Source organism: Erpetoichthys calabaricus, chromosome 4 (genome assembly GCF_900747795.2).
Source record: "Erpetoichthys calabaricus chromosome 4, fErpCal1.3, whole genome shotgun sequence".
In the NCBI taxonomy this organism is placed as follows: Eukaryota; Metazoa; Chordata; class Cladistia; order Polypteriformes; family Polypteridae; genus Erpetoichthys; species Erpetoichthys calabaricus.
In genome coordinates, this window is record NC_041397.2 from 229,189,285 (window position 1) to 229,208,850 (window position 19,566).

The window sequence follows — 19,566 nt, forward strand, 5'->3', positions numbered from 1 at the left end:
AATGATCAGATTCCTTAGATGAGGTTAGGCAAGATAAAAATAGTCCACTTAGTGAAAATGACAGATGTTTTGGATAAACAGACACTTTATGCCACCCTTGAGAGAAACAGGGGGAGGCCAACTTAAATAATAATAAATAAAAATTGTAGGTTATTTATTTCATATAAAAGCTGAATCAGATTTAATTCTCCATTTTGAGAATCACATTCGTAAGTTTCTTCAGTTTGTGACCAATGATTTTACTGCATTTTAGCAGTCACTTTGTTGATTGAGAATTGTATTCTTTTTAGTGGAATATTTTACAATATTTTGGTCAAAATTTTGAAACAATATGAAAGTTTAATCTTTTTCATACAACAAAATTTTCATTTGTGCAGTTTAAATGAGTAATGTAATTAGAATTGCAATGAATTTCCAACCTTAAAAAGGTAAGTTTACACACCTATAAAAGAAGTTCTTCCAGCATGGATACATAGGTAAATAAGGGGAATTTTGTTCTTGCTTTGTGCCAGGCCTTCTTGATTCTAAGAAGGGAAGTAATTACACCCATGCCTTTTTTTAGGCATTGGATGCACCTAAATGGCCTGCTCATGTTGTGCTAAATGGTGATGATAACACTTTAAATTGAGACCACACCTGCAAAACAATATCATGCTACAAATTATGATAAACTGAATAAATTAAGTCCCAGTTGTATACTGTACTGGGCAAGCACCACCTATTATTGCATGTTTGTTTCCTGTCCTGTCCTTGCAAAGTTTTGATGAGATGAGAAGCTGTTGAAAGGAGCCACTGAAAATGGCCTCATGACGTGGCCTATAGGGTTAAGATGAAAAGAAAGACACTTGATCATCAGTAATTCTACATCCTATCAGCCTACCTCCTAGCAAGAATCAAATGACAAATTTATGGGTAGATACATGTTCACACACTCGTATATATACCTATATACTTAATTTATTGATCCTAATGGGAAGCTGAAGTGTATGGATTTCTTAACAAGTGACCTTACTGTTTGGCCAGGTGAAACTAATTTCAGAAGTCTGGATTGTATCTGTGGACGCTGGCTTGGAGCCCATTACCACAAAGTAGCTACAATATATAAACTGTTGGCAGACAATATTCTTCCTGCAGTCCATCTAAAGGTAGACGTACAACAGTTCACTGTGTTTTTGGGTCAACTAAGGAGTGTATTGTCCATGTGGAATTGGCACATTCTCCTAGTCTTGGTGGATTCTTCTCTCTGTGCTCCAGTTGTGCTGTAATATTTCTAATATACTGCATTTGTACTTGGCTATTATAAATTGGCCCACTATCAGTGAATGCACTCATGGGTCATGTTTGCATCCTGGGATAAACTGATGAATAATAAAAGCTGGTTACTGTTTTACATTCACATCTGCCAAGATAGGCACCTGCTGCCCACATGCCTTAACAGGTAACTTTAAAGAAGGATTAGGTGCATCTACAAAGCCTTCTTCACTTTTACAATTATCCTTGTTCTTATACACTTAAATATTTTAGGCAAGTTTTTGTGGGAGGGGAGCTGAACTAATAGTTGACTGTAACCAAAAGATCATGTGTCTAGCTAATGAATGAAGAAAACCTAAACACACAAGTAGAATTAGAAAAAAGGAACATGGGGAAGATTAAATGCTTAAATTAAATTGATAGTGTACTTCCATAACACAGACATTACAATTTATTGTTAGGTAGTAAGGCTTTCCAAAGCCACCAACAAAGAATTATATGAATTTACTTCAACAGGAAACCTATTTTCAGGCAAAGAATGGTGCACAAGAAATGTTAAAAATATGAAAAGAAATGTCAGTGTAAAAAAGCTGTTTTCCTCAGAAGTGTACTTTCTAAAGTTTCTTTTTCCATTGTGTGGCTTTACTTTTATAAGTCTTATTTTTTTCCTATTATCATTGTCCAGTAATTTGAAAGTTTGTGTTGAGTGCATGCTTCATGAGCCATTTCTCTTTGCTTTAAATAATATATTATAAGGAAGATAATTGATAAATTGAAAATCTGAAAAATTATACAATGGAATATTTTGGTGTATTTTCCAATTTTCTGATCTCAAAGGGAGTTTATCATACAATTATACTGAAGTATACAGTATAGTGATTAGATTCATTAATGGAATATTGCTTAATTTGCTTCATGTGCTTAACAGAAAGCAAATAAGTTGTTGTGCAGTTTGTTTTCAAAACACAAAAGTTATACGTCAATTAAGTTTGCATCATAGTTATTAATTATGTTATGCTCAGCAGCATAGGATGCTCCATATCTCAAAACAGGGGCAGCACTGTGATCAAACAAAGACATAGAACTTTGTTCATTATTCTAATTAAGAATAGAAACTCTTCTATAAAAACTTTGTGTTTCTCCAAGGTGTTTGATTTTCTTTATTCCTTATATGTCCCAAGTCATGTAGTGTCATTTTCTTCTTTAAACTTTGAGATGAATTGATGTCCATCTCAGCTATGCTTCCTTCCTGTGTTTGTTGCATCCAAAATAAACATACTTGTCCATGAATGCAATAAATAGTCAAAGGAATACATCCCAATATTGGTGAAAGATTTAGGTGATGAAAGAATACCCCATAGCCAAAACTATTTAACATTTTCAATCTAATTAGGAGACGAACCTGATGAGAAGTCTGGGACAGAATGCATTATAATAACATGGAGCAAAAATATGTTGTTAGCATATCACCAAATTCTTGACCGATTTCTATCTCATATACAGACTATCTATTGTGTGTCATACTAATGCAATGCAAGTGTATGTTGGGCAGTAATTAGTTACATAAGCTCTTCAAAACACTTGCTTGTATCGGTGGTATATAGATTTCTTAAGACTATGGATGTCTTAAGAAATGGGGCAATGGAGTATTTTACCTTTCCTAAGGACGCATGTGCTATAAATGTCCTCCAGGGCTGGAAGCTTTATCCCAATAATCCTCTGTGCTCTCAACACAACCAGCTGTAGAGCATTCTGATTAGCTGCTGAGCAGCTGTGATACCACACAGATATACAGTACAATAGTTTAAAATATTCCCAGTGGTGCATGGAGAGTAGCAATGCTAAAGCAGCTATGGTATTTGGAATAGTTTGGCTGTCCCGTGCACCATTATAGTGTTACAGAATAATTACATTCAAGTGCCTTAAATTTGTAAACAATATGCAATTAATTTTGGTATACAGTATATGATACAGCCTGTGTCATGGATGTGAATCTAAAAAAGGGAGACCACAGAAACAGTAGCACTACTGCTTTGACACTGGGTGCTGTCTGTTTGCAAAACTGAACAGAAAAGTGTGTGTGCATGGTGTGAGGCTGCTGTGAAAATTTGCGTGGCATTATGCCAAGTTTAGTTTTTATAAATCTCAAAGTGAGTGTGGAAGCGGGTGTACGCAACATTTTTGTTCCTATGCATCGTTTATACATGAGGCCCAAGGTGAGGTGCCACAAAGTTTCCTGTTCTTCACCTAGGAAGTAAGAAGTTTGTTGCAGTCTGTACACGTGACAATACTACTGCTGTATTACTTTAAGTCCACGTTTCCATTTTGAGTCAATGCAACTTCCAATTTTCATTGGTTCATACACTGAACCTTTAATAGATATGGATTCTTGCGTTGGTAGCGTGGTATTGTCCTTTATGTTTATATCTGGTCTTGCAGTAGTGGATTATAGAATTAAGCAGTCTATTTTATGAATGTGTGCATTTATGTTGTGAGCAGCATGCAAAGTCAGGATAAAAAGCATAATGTTAGATGGAATTAAAGAAGAAATCTTAACACAATAGTATGTGTCATATCTCATGTAAATCATGTATAATATTACATAAAACTGTTTAATTTAGGGACATTTTTGCCCTTTGCCTCCAGTTATTTACAAAGCTACTTGTAACCAACATTTTCTCAACCAAGATATAGCTCTGTGTTGTGTGAAAAGATCTACCCAAGTTAGAGGAGTGTCAGACCTAATGGTATTGTTGTGAAAAGCAAAGATTTTATCAAGTGACTGTTCAAGATCAAATCAAAGATTATAGTCACATGTATACTGCACAGCAAGATTCTTACTTGCATGTCTTTCACAGACTAGTGAGAGTAGCATACTCTGTAGCATGAATAATGAATACAGCATTAAATACAGTGATGGATTACTGGCTGCTTATGGAGCTAAGCCCTTTTAAAACAAATCCTTGTTTACAAGGTTAGACTCAGTTGTATCAATGTTTATTGTGAATTTAAAACATCCATACATTAAGGAAGTGACTCTACAGAAATCTAAAGCAGACAGTGGCATGGTACTACCAGGCTTTCAATTCAGTTAATAAGTTGCACATATTCATACAATGAAATATTAAAAATTTGCAGAAGTCCATGAAATTGCACCTGCATGGTTAGCTGAAGAAGAGAAATCTTGTAACAGATCTTCTCTGTATGCTTAGCCTTTCCTTCAGCCATTACAAAGTATCATCTGCTTGAAAGAAATCCACTACAGTACATCATTTATTAAATGTATGCAACCTCTGTAGAATGCATTTTAAATTTGAGAAGCTTTTCACAATTTCCCCTGTACAACAACAGCAACATTTATTTCTATATCACATCTTCATATAAACGATGCAGCTCAAAGTGCTTCACAAGATGTCAAAGAAATAGTTCCAAGAAAAAAAAGCAAAAAAAATTGATAATAATAGTAATAAATACATAGTATTTAAAAATAAATAATTCACATTTAAATAAGATATCTTAATTATATATCTAAGTATAGTCCATAAATATAGAATTGGTTACGTCTCTAAATGTGAGTCCAATGATAAGGTTTACTGTGGCTGTTGCTGCTGCCTCACACCCGCAGAGCTCTGATTTTTGAATCCCAGTACTGTCACAGATAGAGTGTAATTTATACATTCTCCTTATCGGATTTTCTACAATATCCCAAAAACTTGTGTTAACTGTACCAGAATTGCTTCCCAACTTATGCCCATTCCTTTCAGAAGAGGTTTCACACACAGCAAGTCTAGATAGGTTAAGTGGGTAAGAAAAAAAGACGGATAAACCTTCTTCATGACAGATCACATATTTCAGTAGTAGTGTTTTTACTCATTTAGACAATTTTTGGTACATACTTATTTGGCTTTATGTCCCCAGCACTCTGAAACTCTTGCTAGGCTTGTTAGTGAAGCCTTTTCTTTCTTTTGACACACAGAACCATCTGAAGACACACCTGTTTTCTGTTATCTTTTAATTAGTTTCCTTTACCAATTTGTTTATTCAATTATCAGCCCCTCCGGTTTGCTGAGACAATAGTGACAATTACCCCTTTACATTGGTCTGTTAGCTTTGAAAACTGTATCCACGATTAGTCAGTTTGATGTCCTCAACTACTTTGTTTTTGCTATCAGTTTTAAAAACCATCTCAATCAAGTATAACACTTGGGCAAAATTTTCATCTCTCATTTTGATTTGTGGTTATTTAAACAATAGTGATTAATAGGTTCATTTTTGGTCTTATTTAATTTATCCTCACAGGTGGCGCAGTGGTAGTGCTGCTGCTTTGCAGTAAGGAGACTGTGGACGATTGTGGGTTCGCTTCCCGGTTCCTCCCTGTGTGGATAGCGCTTTGAGTACTGAGAAAAGCGCTATATAAATGTAATGAATTATTATTATTATTATTATTTATTTAAAACAAATGTAATCATGTCGGTGAAAAAGAAGAAGACACATTGAAGACAAAGTTGGGTTGGGGGTGTTTACCAAAAGGGCATGGAAATTAATTGTTTTACCTTTAGTATTTGAAGATTGAAGAATGGTTGCTTTGGCCTGAAATGGGGCAAAACCTAAATTTATATGTTCTTGAGCAATGTTTTGTGGTTTGTAACTGTTGCAAATGAAGTTACCTTCCTGTTCGTTTATCCGTTTGCTAAAATGCTTTGGATAAGTTTATCTCATCATCATTTAATATCAGGCCTGATCACTACTAATAAGAAAGGGACCTATTCATGCCTGCTTCCTTACTGTCCATGATATGAAATATTGTCCATCCATCCATTCATCCATCAGGTTCGAGGTAGAGGGGCAAAGCCTATCCCAGTAGCATCAGGCACAGGAATACATGCTCACACTCAATTGTTTTACTTGTTTAGAGCTTATTTTCCTCTGTTTGAGACTTGTATTACATACATAATTCATGTTCAGTTCTAATTTAAGGTTTATCATACAATGACACCTCGGAAGTTAATTTGGTTGTGTTCAGAAATAAAGTGATAATGTGTTGTCTAAGCAGTTAACTTACAAAATGTTGTTTGTTGCTGACAATCTACTTTTGATGGAAGTAACTTGTTCATATTAGATTTGTATACAGGGCAAAACATCAGGTAAACAATAAAAAGTAAAATCACAGGAAAAGTGTCTTTTTCTGGAACTATTAAATAGAGAAATGCTATTTTGCCAAAGTGAATAAAATAATAAATTGGTAGAATGCAGTTTTTACAATAATTTATTAGATGTAGAAATAAGTTGTGGTGAAAAATGAAATAGAAATTCCATAGTTAATAGTGAACATTCCAAGATATAGTCCTTCCTCTGACTTTTATCTTGGGAAATAACTTTCAAGGCCTAGTGTGGCAAAGTTTCCCTCTGGCAGTAACAAATACATCTTATCTGCTGAATTATTTCTCGACTGAATCATTGGAATACTGCTAAATTGACTCTGTTTATATTCAAATAAAAGCAGCCATGTGGTACATGTCAGAAAAGATTAGGAGATATTAATCTTTGCTGTGTTTATTTAGATAAGAGAAAGATGAAGAATCGAATTCCTGAAACGCAAATAATGGTGTGAGTTAGTGCTGTTTAATGTAAACAGACCAGACAGGGCGGCTGATGGTAATTCATAAAGATTAATTTGGGCAGCATTACTTTTTACTTTGTTGTCACACTGTATTTGCTTCATCAGGGACAAGAATTTATTAAAAGTTAAGTAGTGTTTTACAATGAAGAGACTGAGCTCTCCTTTGAAATAAACAAAGTAATCTGATACAGTGAAACCTTATTAGGGAACAAATATTCAATTTCCTTACAGATGGAAATTCTCGGTAGCAAAAAGACTTTGCTGGTGGAAAGAGATGGAAAAGAAGATCTACTTGAATTTAATATAGTACTTGTTATCTAATTGATTAACTTTTTCAAATGAAATAACATTACATAAGCATTAAGAAAACAGTGTAAAATTTAAGGCTTTTTAACCAAACTTACTTCATTAGGTATTTTAGTCTTGTGATTTATGATTTAATAAAATAATTATGCTATAATAAAATTTAAATAATTTACAAGTTGTGGAATACCGGGGCACGTACAACCACCTTAACCCGACACAGACAGGCAAAGACACGAATTGCCACACAACACACATTTATTTACAGCTGGGGAAGCGTTTCTTCTTCGTGCCCCCAAAGTACAGCACAGTCCATACAACACCACAACACAGTCCTTTCTTCAGCTGCAAATTCATAGTCCTTCCGCCCCCACTCCTCCCTCGCAAGCTTTGTCCTTCTTCCTTCCGACTGGCTTCCTGAATGGAGTGAGGCGGCTCCTTTTATGATGGCCCTGGAAGTGTTCCAGGTGGCTCATTAATTGGACATGGAATCACTCCTCGGTGTGGTGAGAGCCCAACGTAGGGCTCTGTAGCTCCCCCTGGCAGCCCTCATGGAACCCAACAAGGCTGTGCCAAACTCCAACTCCTAGCATACCCTGCAGGAATCTATGTTACCACAGCCGCCCAGGAGAGCTGCTTTCTAGCATCCTAGGGAAGGTATTGCCCTGCCAATGCTCTCTCCCTCTGTCCTTCCATGCAGTTGGCGTCCCAGTCAGGTAATTGCCGTGGCCACCCGTTACAGAGTATAGGTTGACCAATACTAAGGGCATTTTGTGACTTAGCTCAAATTCATGAGGTATTATATTCCAAGATGGGTATTATTTTGTGAAGAGTAGGTAAAATAAAATGCTGTTTTAGCTTGAAGACATTTGTGCAAGTATGCTTTTTCATCTTTACAGCCATTAGCATTCCGTCTGTGCTGTTGTTAAAACATCTGGATCGTAGTTTGTTTGGCAAATTACTATTTCATGAACAACACAGAATAAAGTCTAGCATTCTTCTTCTTTCAGCTGCTCCCGTTAGGGCTTGCCACAGCGGATCATCTTCTTCCATATCTTTCTGTCATCAGTATCTTGTTCTGTTACACCCATCGCCTGCATGTTCTCTCTCACCACATCCATAAACCTTCTCTTAGGCCTTCCTCTTTTTCTCTTGCCTGACAGCTCTATCCTTAGCATCTCTCTCCCAATATACTCAGCAACTCTCCTCTGCACATGTCCAAACCAACACAATCTCGCCTCTCTGACTTTGTCTCCCAACTGTCCAACTTGAGCTGACCTCTAATGTACTCGTTCCTAATCCTGTCCATCCTCGTCACACCCAATGCAAATCTTAGCATCTTTAATCTGCCACCTCCAGCTCTGTCTCCTACTTTCTGGTCAGTGCCACCATCTCCAGCCCATATAACATAGCTTGTCTCACAACCGTCCTGTAGACCTTCCCTTTCACTCTTGCTGATATCCATCTGTCATAAATCACTCCTGACACTCTTCTCCACACATTCCACCCTGCTTGCACTCTCTTTTTCACCTCTCTTCCACAATCCCCGTTACTCTGTACTGTTGATCCCAAGTATTTAAACTCATCCACCTTCACCATCTCTACTCCTTGCATCTTCACCATTCCTGTGACCTCCCTCTCATTCACACACATGTATTCTGTCTTGTTCCTACTGATCTTCATTCCTCTCCTCTCTAGAGCATATCTCCACCTCCCCAGGGTCTCCTCAACCAGCTCCCTACTATCACTACAGATCACAATGTCATCAGCAAACATCATAGTCCACAGGGACTCCTGTCTAATCTCGTCTGTCACCCTGTCCATCACCATTGCAAATAAGAAAGGGCTCAGAGCCGATCCCTGATGTAATCCCACCTATATCTTGAATGCATCCGTCACTCCTACGGCTGACCTCACCATGGTCACACTTCCCTCGTATCCTGTATCCTTGTACAACTCTTACATAATTCTCTGCCACCCCACAACTTCCTCATACAATACCACAACTCCTCTCGAGGCACCCTGTCATATGCTTTCTCCAGGTCCACAAAGACGCATTGCAACTCCTTCTGGCCTTCTCTATACTTCTCCATCAACACCCTCAGAGCAAACATTGCATCTGTGGTGCTCTTTCTTTTCGTGAAACCATACTGCTGCTCACTAATCATCACCTTACTTCTTAGCCTAGCTTACACTACTCTTTCCCATAACTTCATGCTGTGGCTCATCAATTTTATCCCCCTTTAGTTACTACAGTTCTTCACATCCCCCTTATTCTTAAATATTGGTACCAGTACACTTTTTCTCCACTCCTTAGGCATCCTATCACTTTCCAAGATTCCATTAAATAATCTGGTTAAAAACTCCACTGCCATCTCCCCTAAACACCTCCATGCTTCTACAGGTATGTCATCTGGACCAGCAGCTTTTCCATTCTTCATCCGCTTCATAGCTGTCCTTACTTCCTCCTTGCTAATCCATTGCACTTCCTGATTCACTATCTCCACATCATCCAACCTCTTCTCTCTCTCATTGTCTTCATTCATCAGCCTCTCAAAGTACTCTTTCCATCTGCTCAACACACCCACCTCATTTGTGAGCACGTTTCCATCTTTATCCTTTATTACTTTAACCTGCTGTACATCTTTCCCAGCTCGGTCCATCTGTCTAGCCAATCAGTACAAGTCCTTTTCTCCCTCTTTAATAATAATAATAATAATTCATTACATTTATATAGCGCTTTTCTCTTTAGTGTCCTACCTCTTATGCAACTCATCATACGCCTTTTCTTTAGCCTTTGCCACCTCTCTCTTCATCTTGTGCCTTATCTCCTTGTACTCTTGTCTACTTTCTGCATCTCTCTGACTATCCCACTTCTTCTTTGCCATCCTCTTCCTCTGTATACTCTCCTGTACTTCCCCATTCCACCACTAGGTTTCCTTTTCCTCCTTCCTCTGTCCAGATATCACGCCAAGCTCCCTTCTTGCTGTCATCCTTACTACATCTGCTGTTGTTTCTCAATTGTCTGGTAATTCTTCACTATCACCCAGTGCCTGTCTCACCTTCTCCCTAAACTCAACCTTGCAGTCTAGCATTTTCAAGTTCCACCATTTGATCTTTGGCTCTTCCTCACTCTCTTCCTCTTCTTGATCTCCAACATCATCCTACAGAACACCATCCTACGCTGCTTTAACTTCTTCTCCTTCCTCTTCTTTTTCTTCTTCGGCCAACAGTAGATCAATTTCCAACATCACCCTGTTGGCTAACAGTACTGGTGGCGGTTGCTGTTAACCCGGGGCTCGGCCAATCTGGTATGGAAATTTGTATTGTTGTCCGCATATTGATTTGGCAAAATTTTACACCGGATGCCCTTCCTGACGTAACCCTCCTCATTTATCCGGGCTTGGGGCCAGCACGAAGAAACACACTGGTTTGTGCATCCCCAGTGGCTGGGTTAGAATAAAGTCTAGCGTATTAAAATCAATAATTTGACTAAACAGACACCAAAACCAAGAAAATAGTTACATATTGTAATATTTGTTTACCTGTTTTCCCAACCTGCATTTTCAACTACAGAATTACAGGCAGCCAAAATCCTATTCTAGAAACATTGGGTGTAATATTGGTCTTTGTGCCGTGCCATTAAACATAGAGCCATCTTAACCACATCATAGTGCCCTGTGCAAAGTAGTGTGCTGGGACTCTTGTTTTGATAGCAAAACAGAAGTGTACAACAACAGAAACATCATGGCTCCTATGCTGCTGGGGCCCACGGCAGTACCCATTGTGCCCATAAGTTAAGACAGCCATCATTACACTCCTGGGCATGCTCACACAGTGAGACACACTCGTTTGAGCAAGGCCAATTACTGTGCTTAAAGAAAGGAATTCCACTGTAGAGTGTAGAAACGAATCTAGGGGCAAAACAAACAGTTGTTAATAAAATTACACTAAATGGAAACTGCCATAACAATCTGAAGTGATAACAAAACTTGGAGGTTGGTGCTTGTATATTTTGTGTTGGTAAATATAAAAATAAGGTTTCAAAAGAAGTAATCAAGACAGACAGTAACCACTGGGCTAATTTTCAATCACCCATAAACATTATTCTGACAAGTGAAAGCAAAGGAAAAATGAGATGAAGTTTTGCTGAGCTGGTTATGTTTTTTATGTTAAATGGTTGATAGTTACAAGCATGCAGCAAACATTAATGTGACTGACTTGTAAATTTCATGTTATTTTATGTTATGCTACTGAGAAAGAAAGAAGAGAGGTAATTAATCAGAATTGAATGGCCTGACAGATGATGAATAGAAGAAAAAATAATGTTCTTTTTACACTGGGATGTAATTATGATTTTGTGAGATGCCTTGTAGGAGAAGAAAGATTAAGTTTGTTTAGCTTACTACTATGGAACTCATATTATCTCCAGTAAAGCTGTTAACAGAAGGTTTTTTTTCTGAATTGAATTGAAACAATGACTTATTTAAATAAAGTAGGTGAGAAGGGTAATACAAATTTTTTTTGTTTTGTTTTTCTCTTTCTTTCTGCTGAGTCAATAACTTATTAGGATTTGTCTTTAACAAAATAGAGTATCAGACATCTAATATATACTGTATTTGTGATGCCTAAAATTATGTTATTGTGTGGGCTAATAATGTTGAGCTATAATATACTGGCAATTAAAGACTATAGTTACTGACATTGATAATTAGTATGCCAGGTCTACATAACATATGTGTTACTGATGTCAATGTTTGCATATGAAGAATATTTTATCTTTATCGCCTGCATCAAGATCGACTATAAGAAATGTTTCGTCCTGGCAATAGTGATAAAAAGGTCCACAGTGTCATTTACTGTTACTTCCATTTATTTGATCAGGACCCATCTATAACATTCACAGCAGAAATCAGTGTTCCATCAATATTAAATCTTGTTAGAAAAAAATCAAGGTGCCAAGGGAGAAGGTTTATGAGTCAAAAACAAGTGTGTGCCAGACCATTATCAGTGTGTAAAATACACTGGTAAGAGAAACAAACTGGTAGAATGTGTGAGTGGAGTGGAGTGCAGGTTTATGTTAGTGACAGACAGCTTGCTGATTTCCAATTTACTTTATTGTTTTCTTACATCTCAGCTGTCTCATAATAGTCCATTATTGCTGAGTCAGGATCACATGTAAATTTTCTTCTAAACCCCCTTGACCTTTCATGCAGTGCTGCCTCATGATTGCCTTAATTTTCTTTATTCATTTGCAAAGGAAGTCTTTTACAGTCTTTTACCTAAAAAACTGTAAGAGGTACTATGCCAAGTATTAATCATGCACCTGCACCTTTTCTGGACATGTGTTGCAAGCTTCAATCGTCTGACTACTACCTCATCATCTGTATTGTTTTTGCATTCTTGTTTTGTTTGTCAAGCATTTCCTGTATAGGTTGCTACTGTATGTGAAACAGAAAATTAGTAATTCATTAAATTTGCCTTTCTTTTCTTTTTCCACTCCAGCCTTGAATTTTTTTTTTTGCTACTTATTGAGTTAAGCTGGGAAAAGATAAATATTTAGAATGCCCATAATTGGGTTCTGCCTTGTACCCAATGCTGCCAATACACTGAACTTAATTACTCAAGGTCAGAAACTGCATGTATAAGCTGATAAACATTTTGGTTGAAAGTTGTGTATATTTATATCAAATTTATGTGTAAAAACAACTGAACAGTCCATCAAGGGGATGCAGCAGTTCAAGTAAACTGAGTTTTGATCCAAGCTCAGTCACTCTCTGTGTTGGCTTTGCATGATCTCCCCATCAATATTTATTTCTTAAGATAATACAATTTTGCTCCAAATTTTTTCAAGTTTGGGTAACTCCATCCATCCATCCATCCATTTTCCAACCCGCTGAATCTGAACACAGGGTCACGGGGGTCAGCTGGAGCCAATCCCAGCCAACACAGGGCACAAGGCAGGGAACCAATCCTGGGCAGGGTGCCAACCCACCGCAGGACACACACAAACACACCCACACACCAAGCACACACTAGGGCCAATTTAGAATCACCAATCCACCTAACCTGCATGTCTTTGGACTGTGGGAGGAAACCGGAGCGCCCGGAGGAAACCCACGCAGACACGGGGAGAACATGCAAACTCCACGCAGGGAGGACCCGGGAAGCGAACCCGGGTCCCCAGGTATCCCAACTGCGAGGCAGCAGCGCTACCCACTGCGCCACCGTGCCGCCTTGGGTAACTCTGTCTTGGCAAAGTGTGAGAAAGATTGAATGTGACTGACAATGGACTGATGACTTATTCTTGTTTGGGTCCTGTCTTGATTATGATGCACCTGTTATCAGCTTCAGCCCTGAAATAGCAGAACATGAGTGAATCATCTTGTCCATCCAAAAGAAATACATGAACTGACTAGGACCCCTGAAACTGTTAAAACATGTTTTAAAGCTTTACTGTTTTAAGGATTATGTTTAGCAATCTCTGTTAATTTATTTTCCATTGTAATTATTGCTAAAGAGAATATTTTGCAGAAATAATGTCATCCATCTGATACAGTAGTTTTATTGCCTTTTATTTTGCTTTTGAGTTAATTATCTTCTTTTATAATTCCACAAAAATGGAATAATTGCAGTGTTTATTATAAAAAATTGTGAAATGAGAATAGTGATTATCTTTAATCAGCATAAAGAAATATTACCATAATCTACCAATATGTGTTGTTATCTTATTCAGTGTTTTGTAATGAAAATTAGTTGAACTAATTCATTTTGGTATTTTGTTTTTCGAAAATATCACTTATATTATGACATTGCAATGAAATCTTAATCCTTCTGAAATAGAAAAATTTCATGGCTTCAAGAGAAGTCACGATAGTTTGTAGTGACATCTGCTGCTCAATAGAAGAATTGCCACTTTCAGTATGTAATACACACCAACAGTGGTGGTGGTGCAAATTAAAACTATTCACTACTCAACAAGCTATATGCTCATCAACATGATATATAAAAAATTATACTGTTTTCTGTGGTTTCAATGTATGCATATACTATTGTTTTTAATAGATATATCTGCATGAAAAAATTGGACTTCTTAGTTATTTATTTTTATGTTAGCAAATTATAATTTTGATTTTCTAAAGCTATGAGGTTGATGTCATGTTAAATAAAGTTAAAAAATAGATATGTCAGAATAATGATAAACTAATAAAGTTAAGATGACTTTTTATGAGCTTCATTTTACAAGAATCACAATATGTTCTGTAATATATTTAAAGTTATTTTATATCTTCTAATTTGTTATTTCAAAAGGATGCAGTACTTAAGCATGAAACCAACAGACAATAGTATGATGCTGGTTGCTTTAATGGTCTTTCTTTTGTGTTTTTCTTATTGATGCAATGAATGTAGTGTATAAACTTTATGTTTGATGTTGTGTCATTTTTTTTTTCCAATTTTAGGTGCAAGGATGGCCTCAAGGGATTTGCATTCTCAGCACTGAAGTAAGTTTTCATGAAGAAATAATAAACACTTATTTTAGAACTTTAATACTGCTGGTAATATTAAAGTTCTATTAAAGATTCTGATCATCTGTCAATTACATCTTTATATATGACTACCTGAAGCATATTATTATTATTATTAAATCAAAAAAAATCACTGTGACATTGCTTGTTTGCTGATCCTGAAGATGCTGTACTTTAGAGCAGACACAGTCAAAAGTATTGGTACTGTTCTGTACCTAACTTTCATGATTCATTTTTAAATAGTTTTAAGTAAATTGAAACTAAGTAAAGAAATTGACAGCCTGTATTCTTGTTACATATTCCATAAAGCAGACACTTTTGATTTAGGACTTAACACATTATTTAAAAAAATGAAAAAATGAAAAAGGCATCGACAAAATATTGGAACGACTTAAAAGTTAGGTCATAGTGACATCTCACGCAGACTAATTATTCTAATTAGTATCACAGTTGTGTTCAATCTTACAGTTAATCACTCAGCCTCTCTGAATAGAACAAAGTCCTCACTCAGCTGTGTTGTGTCATTATGTGCATCACACTGAACCTGGGCAGGAGAAAGAAAAGCAGACAGTTGTCTGAGGAGGAAGTGAAGGTAAGCATAGTTATTTTTGAAGGCTGCAAGAGCACCCCCAAAGAGTTTCGTGTTCCTGTGACTACAGTACAGGTAGCTAATATGTTCAACAAGTTTAAATTCAATGGGATGGTAGTCAGCCACCCTAGACATGGCTGCGAGAGAAAAACTGAACCCAATTGAAAAAAAAGATAGTTCAAATGAATGGAGAAAGAACCAAAGAAAATGTGAAGACAGATTCAGGCTGACTTCCAACATCAAAATACAACATTTTCAAGTCTCAACATCAGCATCTTTGTTTTGCAGATATGCCAAGTAGCAAGCACCCTGCTATCCCATCCCCCACCAAAGCAGCTAAAGTCAATTCAGACACAAAATTCTCACAGCTGAAGACTCTATCTGGGAATTAGGTGTCTGGAATTGTAAAGGGTAAATAGTAGGTCATTACTTGGATTACATACATTTCATGTGTCTTCCAAGTCTACAACGATCTGTGTAAATGTAGAATGACAGGAAATGCGAGGCAAGAAATGCTGAACACATACCCAAAACAAAAACTTTTTTTCATTTTGTGTCTGACTTGACTTCAGCTGCCTCAGTGGGGCATGAGATAGCAGACTGCTTGCTGTTTGTGCTGATTGACACATTTGCAAAACAAAGGCACTGATGTGGAGGTGCGAGGAAATTTAAGGTGGCCCGACATTACAAATATTTTCGTAGGCTTCAGGTATTCTAGTGCTAATGTGAAAAAGGCTCGTTAATTTTATTGTGTTTCTGTGTTGCCTCTGGCAATGGGTTTTTTGAATCTAATGAAATCAGAGGACTTTTAAAGCATTCTGGAGAGAAACCTTCTGCCAAATGTCAGAAAGCAGGTCATGGGTGCTCCGGCAGAATAATGACCCAAAACATAGATCTAAGAACACCTAAGAATGGCTGAAAAGAAAACATTGGCATGTTCTGAAGTGGCCTGCTATGAGTCCTGATGTGAATGCAGTTGCATATCAATAAAGAGGAATGCAAGGCTATGTTTCTGTAAAAAATGCAAGTTTATTGTCAGTTTATTGTTCCATCAGATTACAGTGTCACATGAGTGTCTTAATACCTTTATACATTTTGCACAATGTAAAGTACATTAAAGTAAGAATCTCCTCCAAAATATTTTCCAATTGCAATGTGAAACAACCATTGTAATGAGTCAAAAATAATCAATGTCTTACTGAGCTTGAATCACTAACTGAGTATATCACTACCATACACTCTTAATTTAAGTGACCATCTACCCTACTCTTACTGCTCCAGTTTTCTACATTGTAGAGAGCTGATACCTTTATCATTCCTCCTATCTCTAAGCTTATTTGTTCCTGACAGGGAGTATATACAGTATTTATACCCCTTATGTAATTTTTGAGTAACAAAGTAATATTTAAAATTTGTTGCACAAATGTGAATACCTTTAACAGACATATTTTCATTTTTCATTTAGTCATTGTTTTATTGCTTTTTCCTGCCTTTTTAGATTCATAGTAGGAAAAGAGGAAATTCCAACTCACTCATTTCTAGCAGAAGCCCATTACAGCAAATCATCTGAAAGGACCAGACAACCTTTAGCAAAAGCAGAGAGCGGGGAGCAGAAGAGCAGAGTTTCACTTGCTGCACTCACCAAGAAGCTTATAGATTCCATGTAAGAAACCTAGCATGCTAGAAGAGTCTTTTGTTTAACAGCAGTTCCTACAGAAAATGGATAATATAGAGCAAAAATACTACTGAATTTGGGCTAACAAAATAAAACCTAACCTCATATTAAACAAGTAAATGTTCTTATCAGTTATAAATCTGTTTAAACAAAATTCTTGAGTGTTTTTTCTCTGTATTTGTTTTTCTTTTTAAAAGGTACTTCTTTCTCATGCCAAGATATGGGATCAAATGGATTTGACTAAGGAAGTGCATGGTTTAGCTCTTACTTTAAATTGCTTTCCTGTAATTTTAAGTCTAATGTGCATAAGAAAGTAGCTTTAATAGTGCCTATGGAATGCCATTGCCAAAATATTTGGTTGATTACTTCCAGATGCAAGTGTGGACCACGACATAGGTGCTGCAAACACTATGAGGACAATTGCATCTCTTACTGTGTTAAAGTAAGGACATTACTTGCATATTTTTAACAGCCATGGACTCTAATTTATGCAAACGTGTTCAGGATGATTTATAATGTTTTAAACTGTGTTTTCAACTCTCTGTCAGTTTGAGTAAATGCAGCCACGCTTTGGCAGGCAGCACCTTTTCACCTGTAAGAAAGTTTTTGAATACTTTATCTTAAACCTGAAAAAAGTTAAGTTTTTGTTAATACTGTATTCAAAGAACCACTTGTTCTTCTCATCACAGTGGTTCTAAATTAAAATCTGTTTGCCTACTTCAGCATTAAGTAAAATTTGTGTTGTGTTTTCTATGTACTGAATCTTTTGAAATTTTGATATTACATTTTCATTTAAAATTAAAAATAGATTTTCTTTGCATGCTTTTTGTCTGAGGTTATGCATTGAGTCATGTCCAGAACCAAGATGTGAACATAACTGTTTTAGTTGTTCCCAGCCATCTCTTTTAGCATTGTCAGTTTAGATTTATTTTAGACAGTACAGGCCAGCCTGATTAGTGAAAACCTAATGAATAATGTGTATTCATTATTATAAAGTTGTACAATGGTTGTGTTTCAACAGCTGGAAAATCTCTGTATAATTTTGCATTAAAGAACATGAAAGAAAATTTTAAATGAAATATGTCAGTAACACTTATCTGACACTTTTTGTTAATGTTTTTTAAGGGCTTCATTCGCATGTTCAGCATTGGTTACTTAATCCAGTGTTGCTTAAGGATCCCATCCACATTTCGACATCTGTTTACCAAACCATCACGACTCTTGTCTCTACTCTACAACAAGGAGAATATCCAGCTTGGAGCATTCCTTGGATCTTTTGTCAGCATATACAAGGTATCAGGAGATTTCAATTACAATATAAGACAAATTACAAATTTTAGGCAAGGGAACAGTTTAAACATGTGGTTTTGCAAAGCCTAGAGTGAGGAAGCATAATATGATAATATAAGGTTGCACGTTTAAGTATGACTTTCTTGTGCTGCAAAGGTATAGCTTTTGTACTGAATACATTAGATTCACAACAAGGGGGGAGGGGCATAAAAATCAGTAAAATGACACATATACAGTAGATATATAATGTTTACACACATGTGTTATGTACATTAAGTATAAAGTTAACGAAGTCGGTGTGTCTTTAATTTATCAGTGTTTTTATTCATTGCTGTCATTTCACTTTCTCATTGCTGAATACATAATAGCATGACGTGTACTTTTCCCTCTTTCTGATATCCTTTTATTTCAAATTATTGACACTGAATGTTTTAAAGTCTTTAATCAAAATTTCATATTGCATAAAGAATGCGTGATTGAACAAATAACGCTAACAACCTACTTTTTTTTAACTTACATCATGTATTGAATTAACAAAGTTATCCAACATCAGTTAGTGCTGTGTGAGAAAGTCATTGCCCCTTTACTCTTTTTAACTGTTTGTGCCTTCTTTAGCTATAATGATTGTGTCCAGCTGGTTCCTGTTATTCAATATCAATTATTCCCATCATCTTTGAGGAATTTTAGCCCAGTCATCCTTGCAGAACTGTCTTAATTGAGAAATGTTTACAGCTTTTTGAGCAGGGGCAGCTTGAATGACAAGGCATTCTCTCATACAAAGCAGCATTCATAAGCAGGTGGTGCAGTGTAGTGGGTAAGACTTTGGATATCGAACCCTGAGGTGGTGTGTTCAAATCCCACTACACACACTGGATGACCATGAGCAAGTCACTTCACTTGCCTGTGCTCCAACTGGAAAACAATAAAGAAATGTAACCAATTGTATCTTAAATGTTGTAAGTCACCATGGATAAAGGTGTCAGCCAAATAATAAATAATAATAAGTCTTTCAATGATGGCAACTTATCCAGTTATGATGATGCAAAACATCCCCACGCTACCACCACCTTTTCACTGTTGGTATTAAAATTTTACTGTGGAATGCTGTTTTCTTTATATAGGATATAATGAGACTTATCCAAAAGGTTAATTTTTTGTCTCATCTGTCCAGAAAGGCTTGAGAATCATCAAGATGCATCCTGGAAGATGGAATAGACACATTTATACAGTTAGGTCCATAAATATTTGGACAGAGACAACTTTTTTCTAATTTTGGTTCTGTAAATTACCACAGTGAATTTTAAATGAAACA

At 36.5% G+C, this 19,566-nt stretch overlaps 1 protein-coding gene across 1 annotated transcript in view; it reads left to right on the forward strand.

Moving 5' to 3' along the window:
- The window catches only part of tmem135 (transmembrane protein 135), a 481,984-nt gene that overhangs the window by 428,775 nt on the left and 33,643 nt on the right, over nucleotides 1-19,566 (forward strand). The window contains exons 7-10 of the mRNA XM_028800409.2: nucleotides 14,635-14,676; nucleotides 16,788-16,952; nucleotides 17,337-17,406; nucleotides 18,090-18,257. Of these exons, the coding sequence (XP_028656242.1) occupies nucleotides 14,635-14,676; nucleotides 16,788-16,952; nucleotides 17,337-17,406; nucleotides 18,090-18,257 (445 nt within the window). The remainder of the gene's footprint in view (nucleotides 1-14,634; nucleotides 14,677-16,787; nucleotides 16,953-17,336; nucleotides 17,407-18,089; nucleotides 18,258-19,566) is intronic.